The sequence below is a fragment of the Aotus nancymaae genome, unplaced genomic scaffold, assembly GCF_030222135.1.
Source record: "Aotus nancymaae isolate 86718 unplaced genomic scaffold, 86718_ANA_hifiasm-v0.15.2.pri h1tg000010l, whole genome shotgun sequence".
In the NCBI taxonomy this organism is placed as follows: domain Eukaryota; kingdom Metazoa; phylum Chordata; class Mammalia; order Primates; family Aotidae; genus Aotus; species Aotus nancymaae.
The window spans coordinates 60,259,326-60,279,153 of NW_026988421.1; the positions used below are offsets into that span (position 1 = coordinate 60,259,326).

Here is a 19,828-nt window from a genome sequence, read left to right on the forward strand (position 1 = left end):
TATAATTAACGTAAATTAAAAATAATTTTGAAGGACAACAGGAAATTGTTTATCAAAGAAAAATATAAATTTTTTTAATGATATATATTTTTTAAAGATGGACTCTCACTCTGTCACCCAGGCTGGAGTGCAGTGGTGTAATCTCAGCTCACTGCAACCTCTGCCTCCTAGATACAGGTGATTCTCCTGCCTCGGCCTCAGGGATTATAGGTACATGCCACCATACACAGCTAGTTTTTGTATTTTTAGTAAAGATAGGGTTTCACCATTTTGGCCAGGCTGGTCTCGAACTCCTGAAGTTCCTCCCAAAGTGCTGGGATTACAGGCATGAGCCACCATGCCTGACCCCTAGATAATTTTTAAAACTTGAATTTAACATAATGGTAAGACAGATATCTATATTTCATCTTAGATAAAAATAAATATAATCACATAAAGGTTGGAAATAAAAGAATGAATTTACATTGATGTTTTCTGAAGACCATCCTAAGTGAATGTTATATGAAAAAATTGTTCCATGGTAAAAACTTTAATACAGTACATTGTAAAATCTTCAGATACACTTGGTATCCCCAATTGACATAACCAAGAATTCTTTTTCTTTTCTTTTTTTTTTTTTTGAGACAGAGTCTCACTCTGTTGCACAGGCTGAATGGAGTGCAGTGGCAAAATCTCAGTTCACTGCAACTTCCGCCTCCCAGGTTCAAGCAATTCTCATGCCTCAGCCTCCCAAGTGGCTGGGATTACAGGCGTGTGCCATTATACCCGACTAATTTTTGTATTTTTAATAGAGACAGGGTTTTGCCATGTTGTCCAGGCTGGTCTTGAACTCCTGACCTCAGGTGAAGTGTTGGGATTACAGGCGTGAGCCACCGCGCCCAGCCTTTTCTTTTGAGTCGGGGTCTTGTTCTGTTGCCCAGGTTGAAGTGCTGTGGTACAATCATAGCTCACTGAAGCCTCAACCTTCTGGGCTAAAGCTATCCTCCAGCCTCAGACTCCTGAGTAGCTATGACTACAGGTGTGCACCACGATGCCTGGCTAATTTTTTTGTTTTTTTGTAGAGATGAGGTCTTGCTATGTTGCCCAGGCTGGTATTGAACTCCTGGGCTCAAATGACCCTCCCAACACCGTGCCAGGCCAATAATTATTTTTCTTAGGATCATCTGCTTAGACTTGTTTGGCAGCCTAAATTTGGCAACATTGGTTTACAAATTCAGCTGTTATATTATTTTGCTGATAGACATTTCTACTGTAGCATATATGTATTTACAAAACAAGCTGAGTACCCTAAATGTATTGTAAATGAAAAAGTACATGAAACTGAAATAAAAGGAAATTCTGACATATGCTACAACATGGAAGAACCTTCAGGACACTATGCTAAGTGAAACAGGCCAGTCATAAAAGGACTAATATTCATATGAGGTACCTACAGTAGTCAAAATCATAGATACAGAAAGTAGAATGGACCTAAACTGAACCAAAATATACAAAGCAGACTGTATCTTTAAAAGTTATTAAACAATTTTCTTATTAAAATTTATACCTGACTACGGTGTTCAATAGAATTTGATTCTTTGCCGGTTTTCAGTTCCAATGGCATTATCTTGTATTTCGTTTTACACCCTCGATGTATTTTCACACCAACTGTAACATCTATTTTGCCCTTCAATCCAAACCTAGGGGACCAAATGCTTTCTTCAATATCCACTGATTTCACGACTTCAATGTTACATGTTGAATTATCCTTGTTATTATCACTTGGCCTAAAAAAAAAAAAGGCACAAAAACACCTAATTAGAACACTTAGCTCTTTTCCAACTGGTCAGGAGTTTAAGACCATCCTGACCAACATAGAGAAATCCCGTCTCTACAAACAATACAAAATTAGCCAGGTATGGTGGTGCATGCTTGTAATTGTAGCTACTTGGAAGGCTGAGGCGGGAGAATTGCTTGAACCCAGGAGGCAGAGTTTGCAGTAAGCCGAGATCAAGCCATCGCACTGCAGCCTGGGAGACAGAGCGAGACTCTGTCTCAAAGAAAAAAAAAGAAAGAAAAAGAAAATACATATCTACATATAAAAAATAGGCTATCTTATAATAATGAAAATAAAATTTTCTATTCACTGGTTTCTTTTTTGTCAAGGAAAGATACTAAGGACCATAAATATCTTTCAAAAAAAAGAAATCATATAAAAACCCTCCAATGGCTTCCTATCTAATCAGAGCAGTAGCCAAGTCCTGACCAGGATGAAGCCCCAGAAAAACTACTGCTGCTTTTCTCCTACTGCACTTTGCTCCAGCCATCACACTGGCTCCCTGAGATGCTGTACACACGGCTAGTTTCCCTTAAGGTCAGGAGTTCAAGACCAGACTGGCCAATAAGGCAAAACCCCATCTCTAATAAAAATACAAAAATTAGCTGGGTATGGTGGTGCATGCCTAAATCAGCAAAGATAGAACTAATCCCAGCTACTCGGGAGGCTGAGGCAGAATTGCTTGAACCTGGGAGGCAGAGGTTGCAGTAAGCAGAGATCACACCATTGTACTCCAGCCTGGGAGACAGAACGAGACTCCATCTCAAAAAAAAAAAAAAAAATGAAAAAAATTAGGACCCCCCCAAAATATTTATAAATTGATTGCTTTATAACAAAATACAGGCCGGGAATGGTCACTCATGCCCGTAATCCCAGCACTTTGGGAGACCGAAGTGGAGGGATCACCTGAGGTCAGGAATTTGAGACCAGGCTGGCCAACATGGCGAAACCTTGTCCTACTAAAAATACAAAAAATTAGCCAAGCATGGTGGTGGGTCCCTGTAATCTCAGCTACTTGGGAGGCTGAGGCAGAAGAACTGCTTGAACCCAGAAGGCAGAGGTGGAGTAAGCTGAGATCACGCTATTGCACTTCAGCCTGGGCGACAGAGCAAAACTCTGTCTTTAAAAAGCATAAAAGAATGAAAAAGAAAGCACATATCTTCATATAAAAAATAGGCTATCTTTAATAATGAAAATAAAATTTTCTGTTCACTGGGTTCTTTTTTGTCATGGAAAGATACTTAGGACCATAATTTATAAAATAAGCAAGCAAAAAGGCTAATTGTAATGCTCAATCTTATAAAAGCTTTGATTCAACACCCAGAATAGCATCCTGGTCTAAAAATATGAAGACTATATAAACAAAATGTGTTTCTTACAGAGAGAGCTGCATCTGAGGGAAGTCAGTCGAACTGTTCTTATGCATATAATCTCCTGCCCATTTACAAAATGCAGGAAGGTAGTCCTCTACTTCTTGTTTTATTTCATCTTGATTTAGATTTAAGCGGTACCTGCCAAAAATGTGATAGTAAATATGAAAGTATAAATATGAGAAAAGTAAATGGGGACAAAAGCATACAAATAAGCAACCCAACTATTCATCAGCCAATAAATGGATAAACCAAATGTGGCACACTCCACACAATCCAATATTATTCAGCTATAAAAAGGAAGAGAATTCTGACATATGCTACAACATGGAAGAACCTTCAGGACACTATGCTAAGTGAAACAGGCCAGTCATAAAAGGACTAATATTCATATGAGGTACCTACGGTAGTCAAAATCATAGATACAGAAAGTAGAACGGAGGTTGCAAGAGGTTGGGAGGAGGAAAGAATAGGGGGTTATTGTTTCAAGGGTATAGAGCTTCAGTTTGGAAAGAGGCAAAGAGTTCTGGAGATAGATGGAGTGATGGTTGTACAACAAGGTGAATGTACTTTGCCTCTGAAATGTACCCTTAAAAATGGTTAACATGGCCGGGTGCAGTGGCTCACGCCTATAATTCCAGCACTTTGGGAGACCGAGATGGGTGGATCACGAGGTCAAGAGATAGAGACCATCCTGGTCAACATGGTGAAACCCTGTCTCTACTAAAAATACAAAAAAAAATTAGCTGGGCATGGTGGTGTGCACCTGTAGTCCCAGCTACTCGGGAGGCTGAGGCCGGAGAATTGCTTGAACCCAGGAGGCGGAGGTTGCAGTGAGCCGAGATCACGCCATTGCACTCCAGCCTGGGTAACAAGAGCGAAACTCCGACTCAAAAAAAAAAAAAAATGGTTAACATGAGTTGGGCGAGGTGGCTAATGTCTGTAATCCCAGCATTTTGGGAGGCCGAGGCAGGTGGATCACTTGGGGTCATGTTGGTCATCAGCCTGACCAACATGGTGAAACCCTGTCTCTACTTAAAAACACAAAAATTAGCCAGGCCTGGTGGCTCATGCTTATAATCCCAACTACTGGGGAAGCTGAGGCAGGAAAATCAATTGAACCCAGGAGGTGGAGGTTGCAGTGAGCCGAGATCATGCCACTGTATTCCAGCCTGGGCAAGAGAGCAAGATTCTGTCTCAACAACAACAAAAATGAATATACATTTTAATTTCAAATGAATTAATAAACATCTCAGTTTTGACCTCTATTATAGTAATTAATCATAGATATAGCCCACATAAGCAAAAGCTCTTTACAGTCCTTAATAATTTTTTAGCATAAAGGGGTCCTGAGAGCAAAAAGTTTTAAGAACTGCTGTTACAGACTTCCCCTCCTAGGATGATTATTCCAGTTCCTTCTTTATATTTAAGCTCCCCAATCTTAATAACTAGGGTGGTAGAACCATATCAGTTTGTATGTCAGATCACACCTAGGACTGAATCCTAACTCTGCACTAACCAGATAAACGACCAAGTTTAGTGTTAATTAAGCCCGTTTCCTCATCTGTAAGGAGAAGATGATAACTACCTTACAAAGTTAGTCTGAGGATTAAATAGAACAATGTATGTAAAGCACTTAGCTGATGGTAAGAACTCATTAAGATATAGGCTGGGCACAGTGGCTCACACCTGTAATCCCAGCACTTTGGGAGGTCGAGGCGGGCGGATCACTTGAGGTCAGGAGTCTGAGACCAGCCTGGCCAACACGCTGAAAACCCATCTCTACTAAAAATACAAAAAAAAATTAGCAGGACGCAGTGGCGCACGCCTGTAATCCCACCTGCTCGGGAGGCTGAGGCAGGAGAATCACTTGCACCCAGGAGGCAGAGGTTGCAGTGAGCTGAGATCGCACTACTGCACTCCAGCTTGGGCAACAGGGGGAGATTCAGAAAGGAAAAAAAAATTATTAAGGTATAAAGACCATGATGATAACAACAAAGACAGTGCTGACTATAGATCAGCACCATTCCCAGTGCTTCATATGAATAAATGCCTTCAACCTTCACTGTAACTCTGAGAGAGGTGCTATTATTCTCACCTCCATTTTCTGGCTGGAGAAACTAAAATACAGAAAATAAGGCCAGGCGGGCTCCCACCTGTAATCTCAGCATTTTGGAAGGCCAAGGCAAGTGGATCACCTGACATCAGGAGTTCGAGACCAGCCTGGCCAACACTGTAAAACCCGGTCTCTACTAAAAATACAAAAATTAGCTGGGTATATTGGTGCACACCTGTAGTCCCAGCTACTAAGGAGTCTGAGGCTTGAACCTGGGAAGTGGAGGTTGCAGTGAGTCGAGTTTGCATGATCGCACTCCAGCCTGGGCAACAAGAGCAAAACTCCATCTCAAAAAGATAAAATAAATAAAATTTTTAAAAAATTAAAGAAAAACACAAAAATTAGTTGGGCATAGTGGCACCCACCTGTAATTCCAACTACTCAGGAGGCTGAGGCATGATAATCACTTGAACCCTAGAAGCAGAGGTTGTAGTGAGCCAAGATCATGCCACTGCGCTCCAGCCTGAGCAACAGAGTGAGACTCCGTCTCAAAGAAAAAAGAAGTTATATTACTTCCAAAGAATACACAGCTCTAGACCTGCAACTTGAGTTTTTTTTTTTTTTTTTTTAAATGAAGTCTCGCTCTGTCACCCAGACAGGAGTGCAGTGGTGCGATCTCGGCTCATTGCAACCTCCGCCTCCTGAGTTCAAGCAATTCTTCTGCCTCTAGACCTGCAACTTGAGTTCTTAACCCTTATGATGCTTCCTTCTATACTGTGCTATCAAAATTCACTGCCATTATTCTCTACCTGCAGGCCTGAGTTCATTTGAGTATAAGCATAGCCTCCTACAATCTGCAAATTTCTTTCAAAAGATAACACTTTATAATTTTTCTCACACGCTTAAGGGGACATCATAATAACACATTCATCACACATGGAGACTTCAGGATACTACACATTTACCATATAACTGTGCAATATTTCTAACACCAAATTTAATAAGCTGTTACTTTCCTACATTTCAACCACATCCAGTTTACCACTGACAGAGCAGAGAGTTGTGTCAGTCCTCTGGGAGAGCCAGCCCAATAGAAAAGACAAAATTAGCAATGCTAGCTCTGCCAAAATTATCCTACACAAAATAGCCACTTCAGGTTAAAGAGAAGCTAAAATTCCTCAAGCCAGGAAGCCACTGCTAATACCAAAGCACCCAAAGAGATGGTAGAGAAACACACAGTTAAGACTACTCAAGGTAAAGTTTATGCTTACAAAAGGCTGTTTGAAATCAGGCAGCTTCTAATTAAAAATGATGTGGATGAGCATCTGGTCTCACAAGGTCTCATATACTGCCAGTAGAAATGTAAACTGGGACAATGTCTATATAGAGCAATTTGGTAACATGTATCGAAATTTTAGGCCAGGCATGGTGGCTTATGCCTATAATCCCAGCCCTTTGGGAGGCTGAGAAGGGTGGATCACTCTTGAGGTAAGGAGTTCAAGATCAGCCTTGCCAACATGGTGAAACCCTGTCTTCACTAAAAATACAAAAAAATTAGTCGGGCCTGGTAGCATGTGCCTGTAATTCCAGCTACTCAGGAAGCTGTGGTGGGAGGATGGCTTGAACCCAAGAGCTGGAAGTTGCAGTGAGCCAATATTGTGCCACTGCACACTAGCCTGGGTGACAGAGCCAAGACTCTATCTCAAAAAATAATAATAAGCCAGGCGCGGTGGCTCACGCCTGTAATCCTAACACTTTGGGAGGCTGAGGCGGGCGGATCACCTGAGGTCAGGAGTTCAAGACCAGCCTGACCAATATGCTGAAACCCCGTCTTATAAAAAAATAAATAAATAAAATAAAATAATAATAATAATAATAATAATAAATTTTAATTGCACCCAGACTTAGGCCTTCAGAATGTACTTAAAAAAGAAAAAAAAAAGAAATGTGGCTGGGCGTGGTGGCTCATGGCTATAATCCCAGCACTTTGGGAGGCTGAGGCGACTGCATCACTTGAGGTCAGGAGTTTGAGACCAGCCTGACCAACATGGAGAAACCCCCTCTCTACTACAAATACAAAATTAGCTGGGTGTGGTGGCACATGCCTGTAATCCCAGCTACCCGGGAGGCTGAGGCAAGAGAATCACTTGAACCCAGGAGCCAGAGGTTGCAGTGAGCCAAGATCCTGCCATTGCACTCCAGCTTGGGCAAAAAGAAGGAAACTCCGTCTCAAAAAATAAAAAAAATAAATGCACCCAGACTGAATCCTGTATTGAAGGAAAAAAAATTCTATAAAGGACATTATTGGACACTTGGTAAAACTGAAAATGTGGACAGTAGATCAGCTAAATGTATTATATCAATGTTACATGTGGTTATGTAAAATAAAATTCTTGGCCAGGTGGAGTGGCACACACCTATAATCTCAGAACCTTGCGAGGCTAAGGCAGGTAAATTCTTGAGCCCACGAGTTGGAGACCAGCCTGGCCAACATGGCGAAACCTCATCTCTACAAAAAATTTAAAAAATTAACCAGGCATGGTGGTGCACAACTGTAGTCTCAGCTACTTGGGAGGATGAGGCACAAGAATCACTTGCACCTGGGAAGGGGAGGTTGCATTGAGCTGAGATCACTTGCGTGTACTCTAGCTTGGGTGACAGAGTGAAACTCCATCTCAAAGAGAGTAGTTTTTTTTGAGGGGGTGGGCGGGGACGGAGTCTCGCTCTGCGGCCCAGGCTGGACTGCAATGGCGCAATCTCGGCTAACCGCAAGCTCCGCCTCCCAGGTTCAAGTGATTCTCCTGCATCAGCCTCCCAAGTAGCTGGGATTACAGGCGCCCAGCACCACACCGGGCTAATTTTTGTTTTTTTAGTAGAGACGGGGTTTCACCATTGGTCAGGCTGGTCTTGAACTCCTGACCTCGTGATTCGCCCGCCTCGGCCTCCCAAAGTGCTGGGATTACAGGTGCCCAGCACCACATCCAGCTAATTTTTGTATTTTTAGTAGAGACGGGGTTTCACCATGTTGGTCAGGCTGGTCTTGAACTCCTGACCTCGTGATTCGCTGGCCTTGCCTCCCAAAGTGCTGGGATTACAAGACATGAGCCACTTTGCCCCATCTGACAGTAGATTTTAAGAGCTCTCACCACAAAAACAAAATGTATGTAAGGCAATACATATGTTAATTAGCTTGATTGAGTCATTCCAGTATATAAATATTTCAAAACATGTGGTTCAAGATCATATATAGACCAGGCGTGCTGGCTCACAGCTGTAATCCCCGCACTTTGGAAGGCCAAGGTGGGCAGATCACCTGAGGTCAGAAGTTCAAGACCAGCCTGGCCATCATGGTGAAACTCCATCTCTACTGAAAATACAAAAATTAGCTCGGCATGGTGGCTGGTACCTGTAATCCCAGCTACTCGGGAGGCTGAGGCAAGAGAATTGCTTGAACCCAGGAGGCAAAGGTTGCAGTGAGCTGAGATTGTGCCATTGCACTCTGGCCTGGCCACGAGAGTGAAACTCCACCTCAAAAAAAAAAAAAGGACAAAGTACACCCACAAATTATCTGATTCTCCCCTCAAAACATGCTACCTAAGTCATCTACCCTTTACGGAGAGTTGGACTTAGTGACTTGCACCTAACAAATTAAAAAAAAAAATTAAGTGACAATGTACAGTCAAATACTGGGCTGTAAAAGGCATTGTGGCTTCTTGCTTGCTCTCTTTCTTGGTCCATTCCATCTGGAGGAAGCAGCTGCTGTGTCACAAGGACACATCTAGCAGCTCTATGGAGAGGAACTGAAACCTCCTACCAACAAGTGAGTGAACCATCTTGGAAGCAGAGCCTCCCACCCAAATTCAGTCTTCAAATGACTGCAGCCCCACATAAAAGACTCACATGGAAGAATCACAAAGCTAAGTAAGCCACTTTCCAATTTCCAACCTACAGAAACTGAGATAACAGATATTTGTCATTTTAAGCCACTAAGTTTTGCTAGAATTTGTTTCACGGCAATAGATAATCAATATAATACACAACAGATTACACATTACTATATGCTGATTAGGGTCTCATAAAAAAGGCACAATTATCAGCATAAAAGAGGTTTTTAATACCTATTTTTAGATTACATTCCAGTCCGAGCAATAGAGCAAGAATCCTGTTCTCTCTCCCCCTTTTTCTTTCTCTTTCTTTCTCTCATTAAAAAAAAAAGAAAAAAAAAAGTCTAAAAGCACTTAACACAGTATCTGACATATGCCAGGGTTCAAAAATATTTTTAGGGCCGGGCACAGTGGCTCACGCCTGTAATCCCAGCACTTTGGGAGGCCGAAGCAGGAGGATCACATGGTCAGGAGATCGAGACCATCCTGGCTGACATGATGAAACCCCATCTCTACTAAAAATGGAAAAATTCGCTGAGCATGGAGGTGCACACCTGTAATCCCAGCCACGTGGGAGGCTGAGGCAGGAGAATAGCTTGAACCTGGGAGGCAGAGGTCATAGCAAGCTGAGATCATGCCATTATACTCCAGCCTGAGCGACAGAGCGAGATTTCATCTCAAAACAAGACAAAACAAAACAAAACACTGAAAAAAGCAGGCCAGGCATGCTTGCCTATACCTCAGGAGGCTGAGGTGGGGAGAAACACACGAGCCCCGTAGTTTGAGTATAGCCTGGACAACATAGCAAGACCCCTATCTCCCCCCACCAAAAAACTGTAAAGCTGCATTAATTCTCAGTATATCACACTGTTTCTAGAACTAATGCAAAAAAGTTATTTATACATTCTCTGAAAGTAGTTAAGGAACCTGCTATGCACATGCACAGAATATTTAGGTATTTTTACCCAAAAAATTCCTGTTGGGCAATTTCAGAATCCCTTCATAGAGTTCCAGTAGTGTACTGGAACTGTGAAATCTACATTCTAGATTACACTAATTTATATTGGATAGTCTAATATATAAATACTTTATTGTTTCTAGAACAGAAGTTATATAATAAAATTATACTGGCAGTTCTTATAACTACTTACATTTCCTTCAAATGCCTTATTTCTTGAATTGTTTGAAAAGCAAGTTCTCGTAGCTTTTCTGGAGCAAAGCTATTACTTATTGCTTTTTGAAATACCTCATGGAGAACCGTACCAATCAGCATTTGGCGTGTGGCTGGCTCAGAGCTCTATAAAAACAAATCACATAATTTATTTCACAGCATATTAACAGACACAATTATATATTTATTACCCAGTCTATTAAACCACCATAGCCAAAATGCACTGGTAAGACAAATGCCAAAATATTAAACAATTTTTTTTCTGGTGGGAGGAATTATAATTACATCACTCTCTTCTATTCAGAATTATCTGAATTAATGTATGTTACTTTTTTTTTTTCCTTTTTTTTAAACAGAGTCTTGCTCTGTCACCCAGGCTGAAGCAAACTGGCATGATCTCAGCTCACTGCAACCTTCACCTCCCAGGTTCAAATGATTCTCATGCTTCAATCTCCTGAGTAGCTGGAATTACAGGTGTGTGCCAACATGCCCAGTTAACTTTCTTTTTTGTATTTTTAGTAGAGACAGGGTTTCACCATGTTGGTCAGGCTGAGTATGAGTTACTTTTAAAATCAACAATCTCCATTTTGAAAAAAATTAAAATAACCAATATTCAAAACTTCAAAATATTCTCAAATAATTAACATTTTTTAAAGTATTGTTCTCTTCACTTGATAATCCACCCAATAGAAAAGTCAATAGACTGGGCACAGTGCCTCAGGCCTGTAATCCCAGCACTTTGGGAGGCCGAGGCGAGTGGATCACGAGGTCAAGAGATCGAGACCATCCTGGTCAACATGGTGAAACCTCGTCTCTACTAAAGGTGCAAAAAATTAGCTGGGCATGGTGGCATGTGCCTGTAATCCCAGCTACTAAGGAGGCTGAGGCGGAGAATTGCCTGAACCCGGGAGGCGGAGGTTGCCGTGAGCCAAGATCGCGCCATTGCACTCCAGCCTGGGAAACGAGCGAAACTCCATCTCAAAAAAAAAAAATTAGCTGGGCATGGTGGTTCATGCCTATACTCCCAGCTACTCAGGAGGCTGAAGCAGGAGAATAGCTTGAACCAGGGAGGCATAGGTTGCAGTGAGCCAAGTTGACACCACTGTACTCCAGCCAGGCGAGTACAAAATAATAAAACATAAAATAAAAAATAATAAAAAATAAAAAGCCAGTGCAGTGCCTCATGCTTGTCCCAGCACTTTCAGAGGCTGAGTCAGGTGGATCACTTGAGGTTGGGAGTTCGAGACCAGCCTGACCAACATGAAGAAACCCCAACTCTACTAAGAATACAATCAGCTGAGCGTGGTGGCACATGCCTGTAATCCCAGCTACTTGGGAGGCTGAGGCAAGAGAATGCCTTGAACCCGGGAGGCGGAAGTTGTGGTGAGCCTAGATTGCACCATTGCACTCCAGCCTGGGCAACAAGAGTGAAACTCTGTCTCAAAAAAAAAAAAAAAGTCAATAAAGACATACATAGATGATAAACTCATGTAAGTAAAAAATACCATTCAAGGCCAGGCATGGTGGCTCACACCTGTAATCCCAGCGCTTTGGGAGGCCGAGACAGGCAGATCATTTGAGGTCAGGACTTCGAGTTCAGCCTGACCAACATGGTAAAACCCCGTTTCTACTAAAAATACAAAAACTAGCTGGGTGTGGTGGTGTGCGCCTGTAATCCCAGATACTCAGGAGACTAAGGCAGGAGAATCGCTTGAATCTGGGAGGCAGAGGTTGTGGTGAGCCAAGATCATGCCACTGCATTCCACCCTAGGTGACAGAGCAAGACTCCGTCTTAAAAAAAAAAAAAATACCATTTAAACCTACTTAGCAGTAATGTTTGGGAAGAAAAAAATTTTGTTTTAACCTATGGTAGAGATTTTTGGCAAGAAATTTTTCTCCACTCAGAAAGAAATAGTACTTCATATCCTGATTAACTCTTCGATTAGCCTAGACATCTCTGTTGAAGCTACTAAAAAACTAGATGAAGTTCACCAAAAAACGAGATGAAGTTCACCAAAATATTCAGCAGAAATTTAAAAAATTAAATGACAGGAACTTTCTGTGCTATTTTTCAAGTTCTATGTGAGTCAAAATTTTATAAAAAAAAAAAAGTTTTTTAAAACTTAATATTCAGGCGGAGCGCAGTGGCTCATGCCTATAGTCCCGGCTACTCAGCAGGCTGAGGTGGGAAGATCACTTGAGCCTGGGAGGTCAAGGCTTCAGTGACTCACTGCACTCCAGCCTGGGTGACACAGTGAGACTATGTCTCAAAATGAAATAAAATAAAACCGCATGTTTCAAGAAAAATAAATAAAAAGCTGAGTGTTGGGTACATGGGAGTTTATTACAATCATCTCTTTGTATGTTTGAAATAGCCCAAAATACATTTTGTTTGTTTTTGAGATGGAGTCTTGCTCTGTAACCCAGGTTGGAGTACAGTGGTGTGATCTCAGCTCACTGAAACCTCTGTCTCCCAGGTTCAAGTGATTCTCCTGTCTCAGCCTCCTGAGTACCTGGGATTACAGGTGTACATTACCACACCCAGCTAATTTTTATATTTTTAATAGAGATGGGGTTTCACCATGTTGGCTAGGCTGGTTTCAAATTCCTGACCTCGTGATCTGCCCACCTCAGCCTTCCAAAGTGCTGAGATTATAGGCATGAGCCACCATGCCTAGCCCTAAAATACATTTTTTAGAAGAGACTTCTAAAAATGTAGAAGTTTAGTGGGAATCACATGAAGCCAAGTTTGGAATTGTCTAGGTGTGTTTAAATTTAAAAGTTTATCATTTAAGTTATTTTTTTTATTATAATTACTTATTTTATTAAGCCCTAAACAAGACTCAAAAGACTCAGGAAGCTGGCCTTTAGTCTCAGCACTGCCACTTCATAGTTACATGACTATGGGTAAGTCACTTAACCTCTCTGAGCCCATTTTCCTCATCTATAAAATGCAGCTGATTAACACCATTTATTTTTTAGGGCTGCTGGGAGGATTAAGTGAAATAAGAAATATAACAGTACTCTGTAAACTCTCAGACCCTGCAGAAATATTAACTGTTACTATTATTTACCCTAAAAGTTTCACTGAGGACAGCTCTTCTCATACATCGAATACTACTGGCTATGCTTGTGCCAGAAATCAGCATGTCTGGATACAAAACCAAATATCCAAAATCTTTATCTATTATCCAAGTATCAGATGTGCAGTCTCCCTCCAAATGAATGATATCTCCTGGCTCTACTGATACAGAACACCTGAAAATAAAGCAAAGTTAAAGTATAAATACATTGTTTAGGTTCCTACATTTAAACATACTAGGTCCGAGCTACTCAGGAGGCTGAGGCAGGAGAATTGCCTGAACCCAGGAGGCGGAGGTTGTGGTGAGCCGAGATAGCGCCATTGCACTCCAGCCTGGGTAACAAGAGCGAAACTCTGTCTCAAAAAAAAAAACATACTAGGGGCTGGGCGCAGTGGCTCACGCCTGTTATCCCAGCACTTTGAGAGGCCAAGGTGGGTGGATCACAAGGTCAGGAGTTCAAAACCAGCCTAGCCAACATGGTGAAACCCCGTTTCTACTAATAAAACAAAAATTAACTGGGTGTGGTGGCATGTGCCTGTATTCCCAGCTACTCGGGAGGCTGAGGCAGAAGAATCACTTGAACCCGGGAGATACAGGTTGCAGTGAGCCGAGATTGTACCACTGCACTCCAGCCTGGGTGACACACTGACTCTATCTCAAAAAATATGTATATATATATATGTGTGTGTGTGTGTGTATGTGTGTGTATGTGTATAATATATATATACTATATATACATATCATATATAGTATATGTATTAGGGAGGCTTCAAAAAAATAAATGAGTATTTTACCTGAAGAAGAAAAAAATCATTTCTAAATTTCTGGGTCTTAAAAAAAAATTCGGGGCCGGGCGCGGTGGCTCACGCCTATAATCCTAGCACTTTGGGAGGCCGAGGAGGGTGGATCACGAGGTCAAGAGATCGAGACCATCCTGGTCAACATGGTGAAACCCCGTCTCTACTAAAAATACAAAAAAAAATTAGCTGGGCATGGTGGCGTGCGCCTGTAGTCCCAGCAACTCAGGAGGCTGAAGCAGGAGAATTGCTTGAACCCAGGAGACGGAGGTTGCAGTGAGCCGAGGTTGCGCCATTGCACTCCAGCCTGGGTAACAAGAGCGAAACTCCGACTCGGGGGGGAAAAAAAAAATTCAGATACCAGGATACTGTCTTCTTTTATTTTTTTTTTGAGATGGAGTCTTGCTCTGTCACCCAGGCTGGAGTAAAATGGCAGGATCTCGGCTCACTGCAACCTCTACCTCCTGGGTTCAAGTGATTCTCCCTGCCTCAGCCTCCCGAGTAGCTGGGATTACAGGTGCATGCCACCATACCCAGCTAATTTTTGTAGTTTTAGTAGAGACAGGGTTTCGCCAAGTTGGCCAGGCTGGTCTCGAACTCCTGACTCAGGTGATCCACCCCCCTCGTCCTCCCAAAGTGCTGGGATTACAGGCATAAGCCACCAAGCCCAGCCTAGGATACAGTCTTCTAAATCAACTCCTAGTCACTCTACTCCTTTCTACGTGTCAAACACAAGTGAGAAAACTCAAAGATCTTCTATAAATCCCAAAGAGAAAAACGACTTAGTGACAGCAAGGTCTATTGCAAAAGCTATCAAACCTTTGCTAATGTATTACATAGCTCCAATTATGAATTGGGTTGTTTTAATAATTAATTTTGTCTTAAGACTTATAGGAAATCTACAGCTTCTACAAGGCTTGAAGCATGAAGCCAAACCCAGTGTAGCAATAATAAAATCATATTGAACTAGTTCAAACTAACAGCCTAGACAAAGAGCCAAAGTTAGACCTCTAGTTTTTCTGCATCTACCTCATATATCACACTTTAAGTAGAAAAATCTAAGGCCTAAGAATATTCATATGTTTTAATTAATTTTGCTCTTAGTTAAAACTAACATGCGTTTAAACTGCAATCTTAGAATGTACTGGGAAATAGGAAGTACTCATTTACTTTGTAAATGATTTTCAAATGACAACAAAAGTCAATTTTTGGAATGTGAGACTTGAGATACAAGAGTAATACATACAATTTTCATGCAGATTTAGGCTAGGATCAAATCTACTCTCTTTTAAACAATTAAATTATAGTAACATTCACAGAAGCCATTTGATGAGTTTTATGATGGTACCCTTAAGACTCAAATTGGTGCTCAAAGTTGCATAAAAATTACCAGTCATTCCTAAGGATGCATAGTTCTTTATTTTCTAGCGACTGCGAAGCAGTGATGACCAGGTGCTTTTCACAGTTTCCCTCTTTGTTCTGTACAGTATTGATTGCCAACACCAGGTACCGGTTATCCGTTCCTCGGCTCAGAACGATTCTAGGAAAGGAAGCTACCAGTTTCTTCTGAAATCTAAAGCACACACATACAAAACTATTTGAGCAAACCATGAAATAAGAAGCCATCCAATATGTTTTATCTACAAACCAATTTTCCAGTTTTCTAAGTTTCTTTTTTCTGAAAACCTATTGCAATGACATTTAGCCAAAATAGGTAAAATTAATAGAGCAAAAACACAGAAGAATTTCTATTATAAAAACTTCCCTGTCAGTGTACTTTATTCATCCGTTGCTGAAAAGAAAGAAAGAAAAAATCTTTTTTTTTTTTTTTTTTTTTTTGAGACGGAGTTTCGCTCTTGATACCCAGGCTGGAGTGCAATGGCGCGATCTCGGCTCACCGCAACCTCCGCCTCCTGGGTTCAGGCAATTCTCCTGCCTCAGCCTCCTGAGTAGCTGGGATTACAGGCACGCGCCACCGTGCCCAGCTAATTTTTTGTATTAGTAGAGACGGGGTTTCACCATGTCGACCAGGATGGTCTCGATCTCTTGACCTCGTGATCCACCCGCCTCGGCCTCCCAAAGTGCTGGGATTACAGGCTTGAGCCACCGCGCCCGGCCAAGAAAAAATCTTAAAAAAAAAAAAAAAAAAAAAACTTCCCAGAAGTAATTTAAAATACGCTCATGGGATGAGATTTTCTTTTCTTTCTTTTCTTTTTTTTTTTTTTTTTTTTTGAGACGGAGTTTCGCTCTTGCTACCCAGGCTGGAGTGCAATGGCGCGATCTCGGCTCACCGCAACCTCCGCCTCCTGGGTTCAAGCAATTCTCCTGCCTCAGCCTCCCAAGTAGCTGGGATTACAGGCGCGCGCCACCATGCCCAGCTAATTTTTTGTATTTTTAGTAGAGACAGGGTTTCACCATGTTGACCAGGACGGTCTCGATCTCGACCTCGTATTCCACCCGCCTCGGCTTCCAAAAGTGCTGGGATTATAGGCGTGAGCCACCGCGCCCGGCCTGGGATGAGATTTTCTATTTTAATTTCTGTAAGGAGTTCTGTGGGACACCAATGCAATGAGGATTAAGAATAAACTGGAAGCCCAGCATGATGGTGCACGCCTATAGTCCCAGCTACTCAAGAGGCTGAGGTGCTTGAGCCCAGGAGTTCGAGGCTGCAGTGAGATATGATCATGCCACTGCACCCCTTCCTGAGCGACAGAAAAAGATCCCGTTTCTGGGGGGTAAAAAGGAAAAAAAGAAGAAAGTATAAATTGGATAATATTAAAAAAGAAATTTCTACCACTGGTGCAAACCTTCCCAAAGTACAAGTAAAAGCAGATGTGTTGGACATGATCCTTTTTGTAAATATGAGACTCACGTTATAGAAAAGTGTAGTGTCCACGGTTTGCTGAAGTTCTACCATGAGCCACAGAATTGTACTTAGAAATCATTTAGTCCAACCTGCTAATGTAATGCCGGAAATCTTTCGATAAAATCTCACTGGACAGAAAGTAAGCTTAATACCTATCAAATTAGCTAAATTCTTCACAGAGTAAGTCAGAACTTTCATATTTATATTTATAGTGGGCAAGTCAATTTCTCAGTACTGGGCCAGGAGCGGTGGCTCACGCCTGTAAGCCCAGCACTTTGGGAGGCCAAGGCGGGTGGATCACGAGGTCAAGAGATCGAGACCATCTTGGTCAACATGGTGAAACCTCGTCTCTACTAAAAGTACAAAAAATTAGCTGGGCAGGGTGGCGCATGCCTGTAATCCCAGCTACTCAAGAAGCTGAGGCAGGAGAATTGCCTGAACCCAGGAGGCGGAGGTTGCGGTGAGCAGAGATCGCGCCATTGCACTCCAGCCTGGGTAACAAGAGCGAAACTCCGTCTCAAAAAAAAAAAAAAAAAAATTCTCAGTACTTTCATCCATCGGTCAAAGCTGTCTAAAATTATGCAAAATAATCTCTCCTCCAGAAAACAGCCCTTCTCAACCAGGCGCGGTGGCTCACGCCTGTAACCCCAGCACTTTGGGAGGCCAAAGCAGGCGGATCACCTGAGTTCAGGAGTTCGAGACCAGCCTGACTCAACATGGTGAAACCCCGCCTCTACTAAAAATACAAAAATTAGCCAGGCGTAGGCGGGCACCTGTAATCCCAGCTATGCGGGAGGCTGAGGCAGAAGAATCGCTTGAACCCAGGAGGCAGAGGTTGCAGTGAGCCGAGATCGCGCCATTGCACTCCAGCATGGGCTACAGAGTGAGAGTCCGTCTAAAAAAAGGTAAAAAGAAAACAGCCCTTCGCCTATTAAGTAAATCTTAAATCCTCTTAAATCTTCCTTGACTGCGGCATCAGTGAGGGACCAAAGGAGGGCCCAGTGTAATTCATTACCTCTCCAGTGATAACACCAAACGCCTTTCACGTTATCCTATAAGTTATCTTTTGTTACTCGACTGTAGATTCTATTGTTTTGCAAACGCTTTACTCAAATACTCCACCTAGTCTCAGGCCATGAATTTCCCAAGATTGGCTATGATGCCTTAAAGATGTTTCTCAAAAGATATTTCTGATCAAAAGCTCAAACGCAAAAGTCCCTCAACGCTAATTAACATTATTGCTATAATATTGAAAATAATTCCACATTATGACCGTGGTTAAATTCCTTTGATCATTTATATACACCATGCTGAGGGTGCAGAGTTCTCCCAAGGATATATTAATCCAACTAAAATCCAGGAAAGCCTAGGGCGGTTGCAATTTCCTATCATGAAGACATTTCAGTGGCTGAAACTCCCCAAATTAGGGAAAGTGGTGAAATCAAGGGAAAGAATAAACTCCTGGGCGAGGGAGAGTCCAGGCTCTAGCTGAGTGTGGCCCTAAAGAACACCTTGAGACGCGGGCCCTAGCTCCGGAGACTCATCGGGTGACCGGGGAACTGCGCGGGGTCCCTGGGCCCCGGGCCGGGTCAGTCTGGGGCGGCGTGAGCGCGGCCTCTCCCGCTCCTTCTTTCAAATCTCCCGCTTTGTTCCCAAACCCTCCCCCTGCTCCGCTCACAGCTCCTCCGGCAGCGCAGCCTCCTCTCCAAAACTCTTCTCCATCAGCAGCTCCAGTTCGTCCAGGGGTTCCATCCTGGACGCAGGGAGAGCAAACCGTAGCCAGGAAAACTAGCGGAAACGAGGGCGACGCAGCAAAGTCAGAAAAGGGAAAGGGGCGCGAGTTTGCGCGCATTGTGCGCATGCGCCAATCCACCGAGGTCAAATGGCCTGCGCCAGGCAACCCCTCCCGCGCCGCCGCGTTCCACGTGGGGCTCCTCACCTGAGCAGCAGGGCCCTGGTCCCCGCCTAAGCTCCCGCGCTTGGGACTGGGTATACAGGGAGTCTTCATATCTGACGCAGACTAAACGCTCCTGCCTTCTCTCTTTACACTCCAACCTGTGTCCGACACACGCTTAGTTTCAACAGAACCATTTGTAGTTGCCCAAAACCAGGCATCCCTTGTTAGCCTTCAGAATTGTGCACTCCCTGGAAAACAGCTTCTCCCCTTTTCTTCAGAAAATTCATTGAGAATATAGAAACTGTCAGATAGGAACTCCTTGATCATGCCATGATTAAATCTACAAAACTTTTTTTTTTTTTTTTTTTTTTTTTTTTGAGTCGGAGTCTCTGTCACCCAGGCTGGAGTGCAGTGGCGAGATCTCGGCTCACTGCAACCTCTGCCTGCTAGGTTCAAGCAATTCTCCTGCCTCAGCCTCCCAATTAGCTGGGACTACAGGCACATGTCACCATGCCTGGCTAAGTTTTCTATTTCTAGTAGAAACGGGGTTTCACCATGTTAGCCAGGCTGGTCTCGAACTCCTAACCTTGTGATCTGCCCACCTCGGCCTCCCAAAGTGCTGGGATTACAGGCGTGAGCAACCGTGCACAGCAACATTCACTATTTCAGCATTAAGTACGATGCTAGCTGTAGGTTTTTTATGGATCCCTTTATCCAATGCTATATAAAAACAGAAGCAACACTAAAGAACACAACAAAACTCAAAAACTTGGTGGCTTATAATAACAATCATTTATTTAGCTTATGAATCTGCAATTTAGGCAGGATTCTGTGGGGAAGGCTTGTCTGTTCCACACAGCATTAGTAAGGGCTGAAAGATCCGATTTG

At 42.7% G+C, this 19,828-nt stretch overlaps 1 protein-coding gene across 2 annotated transcripts in view; it reads right to left on the reverse strand.

Moving 5' to 3' along the window:
- Nucleotides 1-18,861, reverse strand: part of DNA2 (DNA replication helicase/nuclease 2) — a 56,672-nt gene extending 37,811 nt beyond the window's left edge. Inside the window, exons 1-6 of one of the 2 annotated variants that reach the window (XM_064374196.1) lie at nucleotides 18,722-18,861; nucleotides 15,568-15,750; nucleotides 13,372-13,555; nucleotides 10,278-10,423; nucleotides 3,196-3,327; nucleotides 1,547-1,766 (exon numbers count right to left, since the gene is read on the reverse strand). In XM_064374196.1, coding sequence (XP_064230266.1) covers nucleotides 1,547-1,766; nucleotides 3,196-3,327; nucleotides 10,278-10,423; nucleotides 13,372-13,555; nucleotides 15,568-15,750; nucleotides 18,722-18,795 — 939 coding nt within the window. In that variant the 5' untranslated portion in view covers nucleotides 18,796-18,861. The remainder of the gene's footprint in view (nucleotides 1-1,546; nucleotides 1,767-3,195; nucleotides 3,328-10,277; nucleotides 10,424-13,371; nucleotides 13,556-15,567; nucleotides 15,751-18,721) is intronic. The other variant, XM_064374195.1, reaches the window with a different exon arrangement.
- Nucleotides 18,862-19,828: the final 967 nt, after the last annotated feature.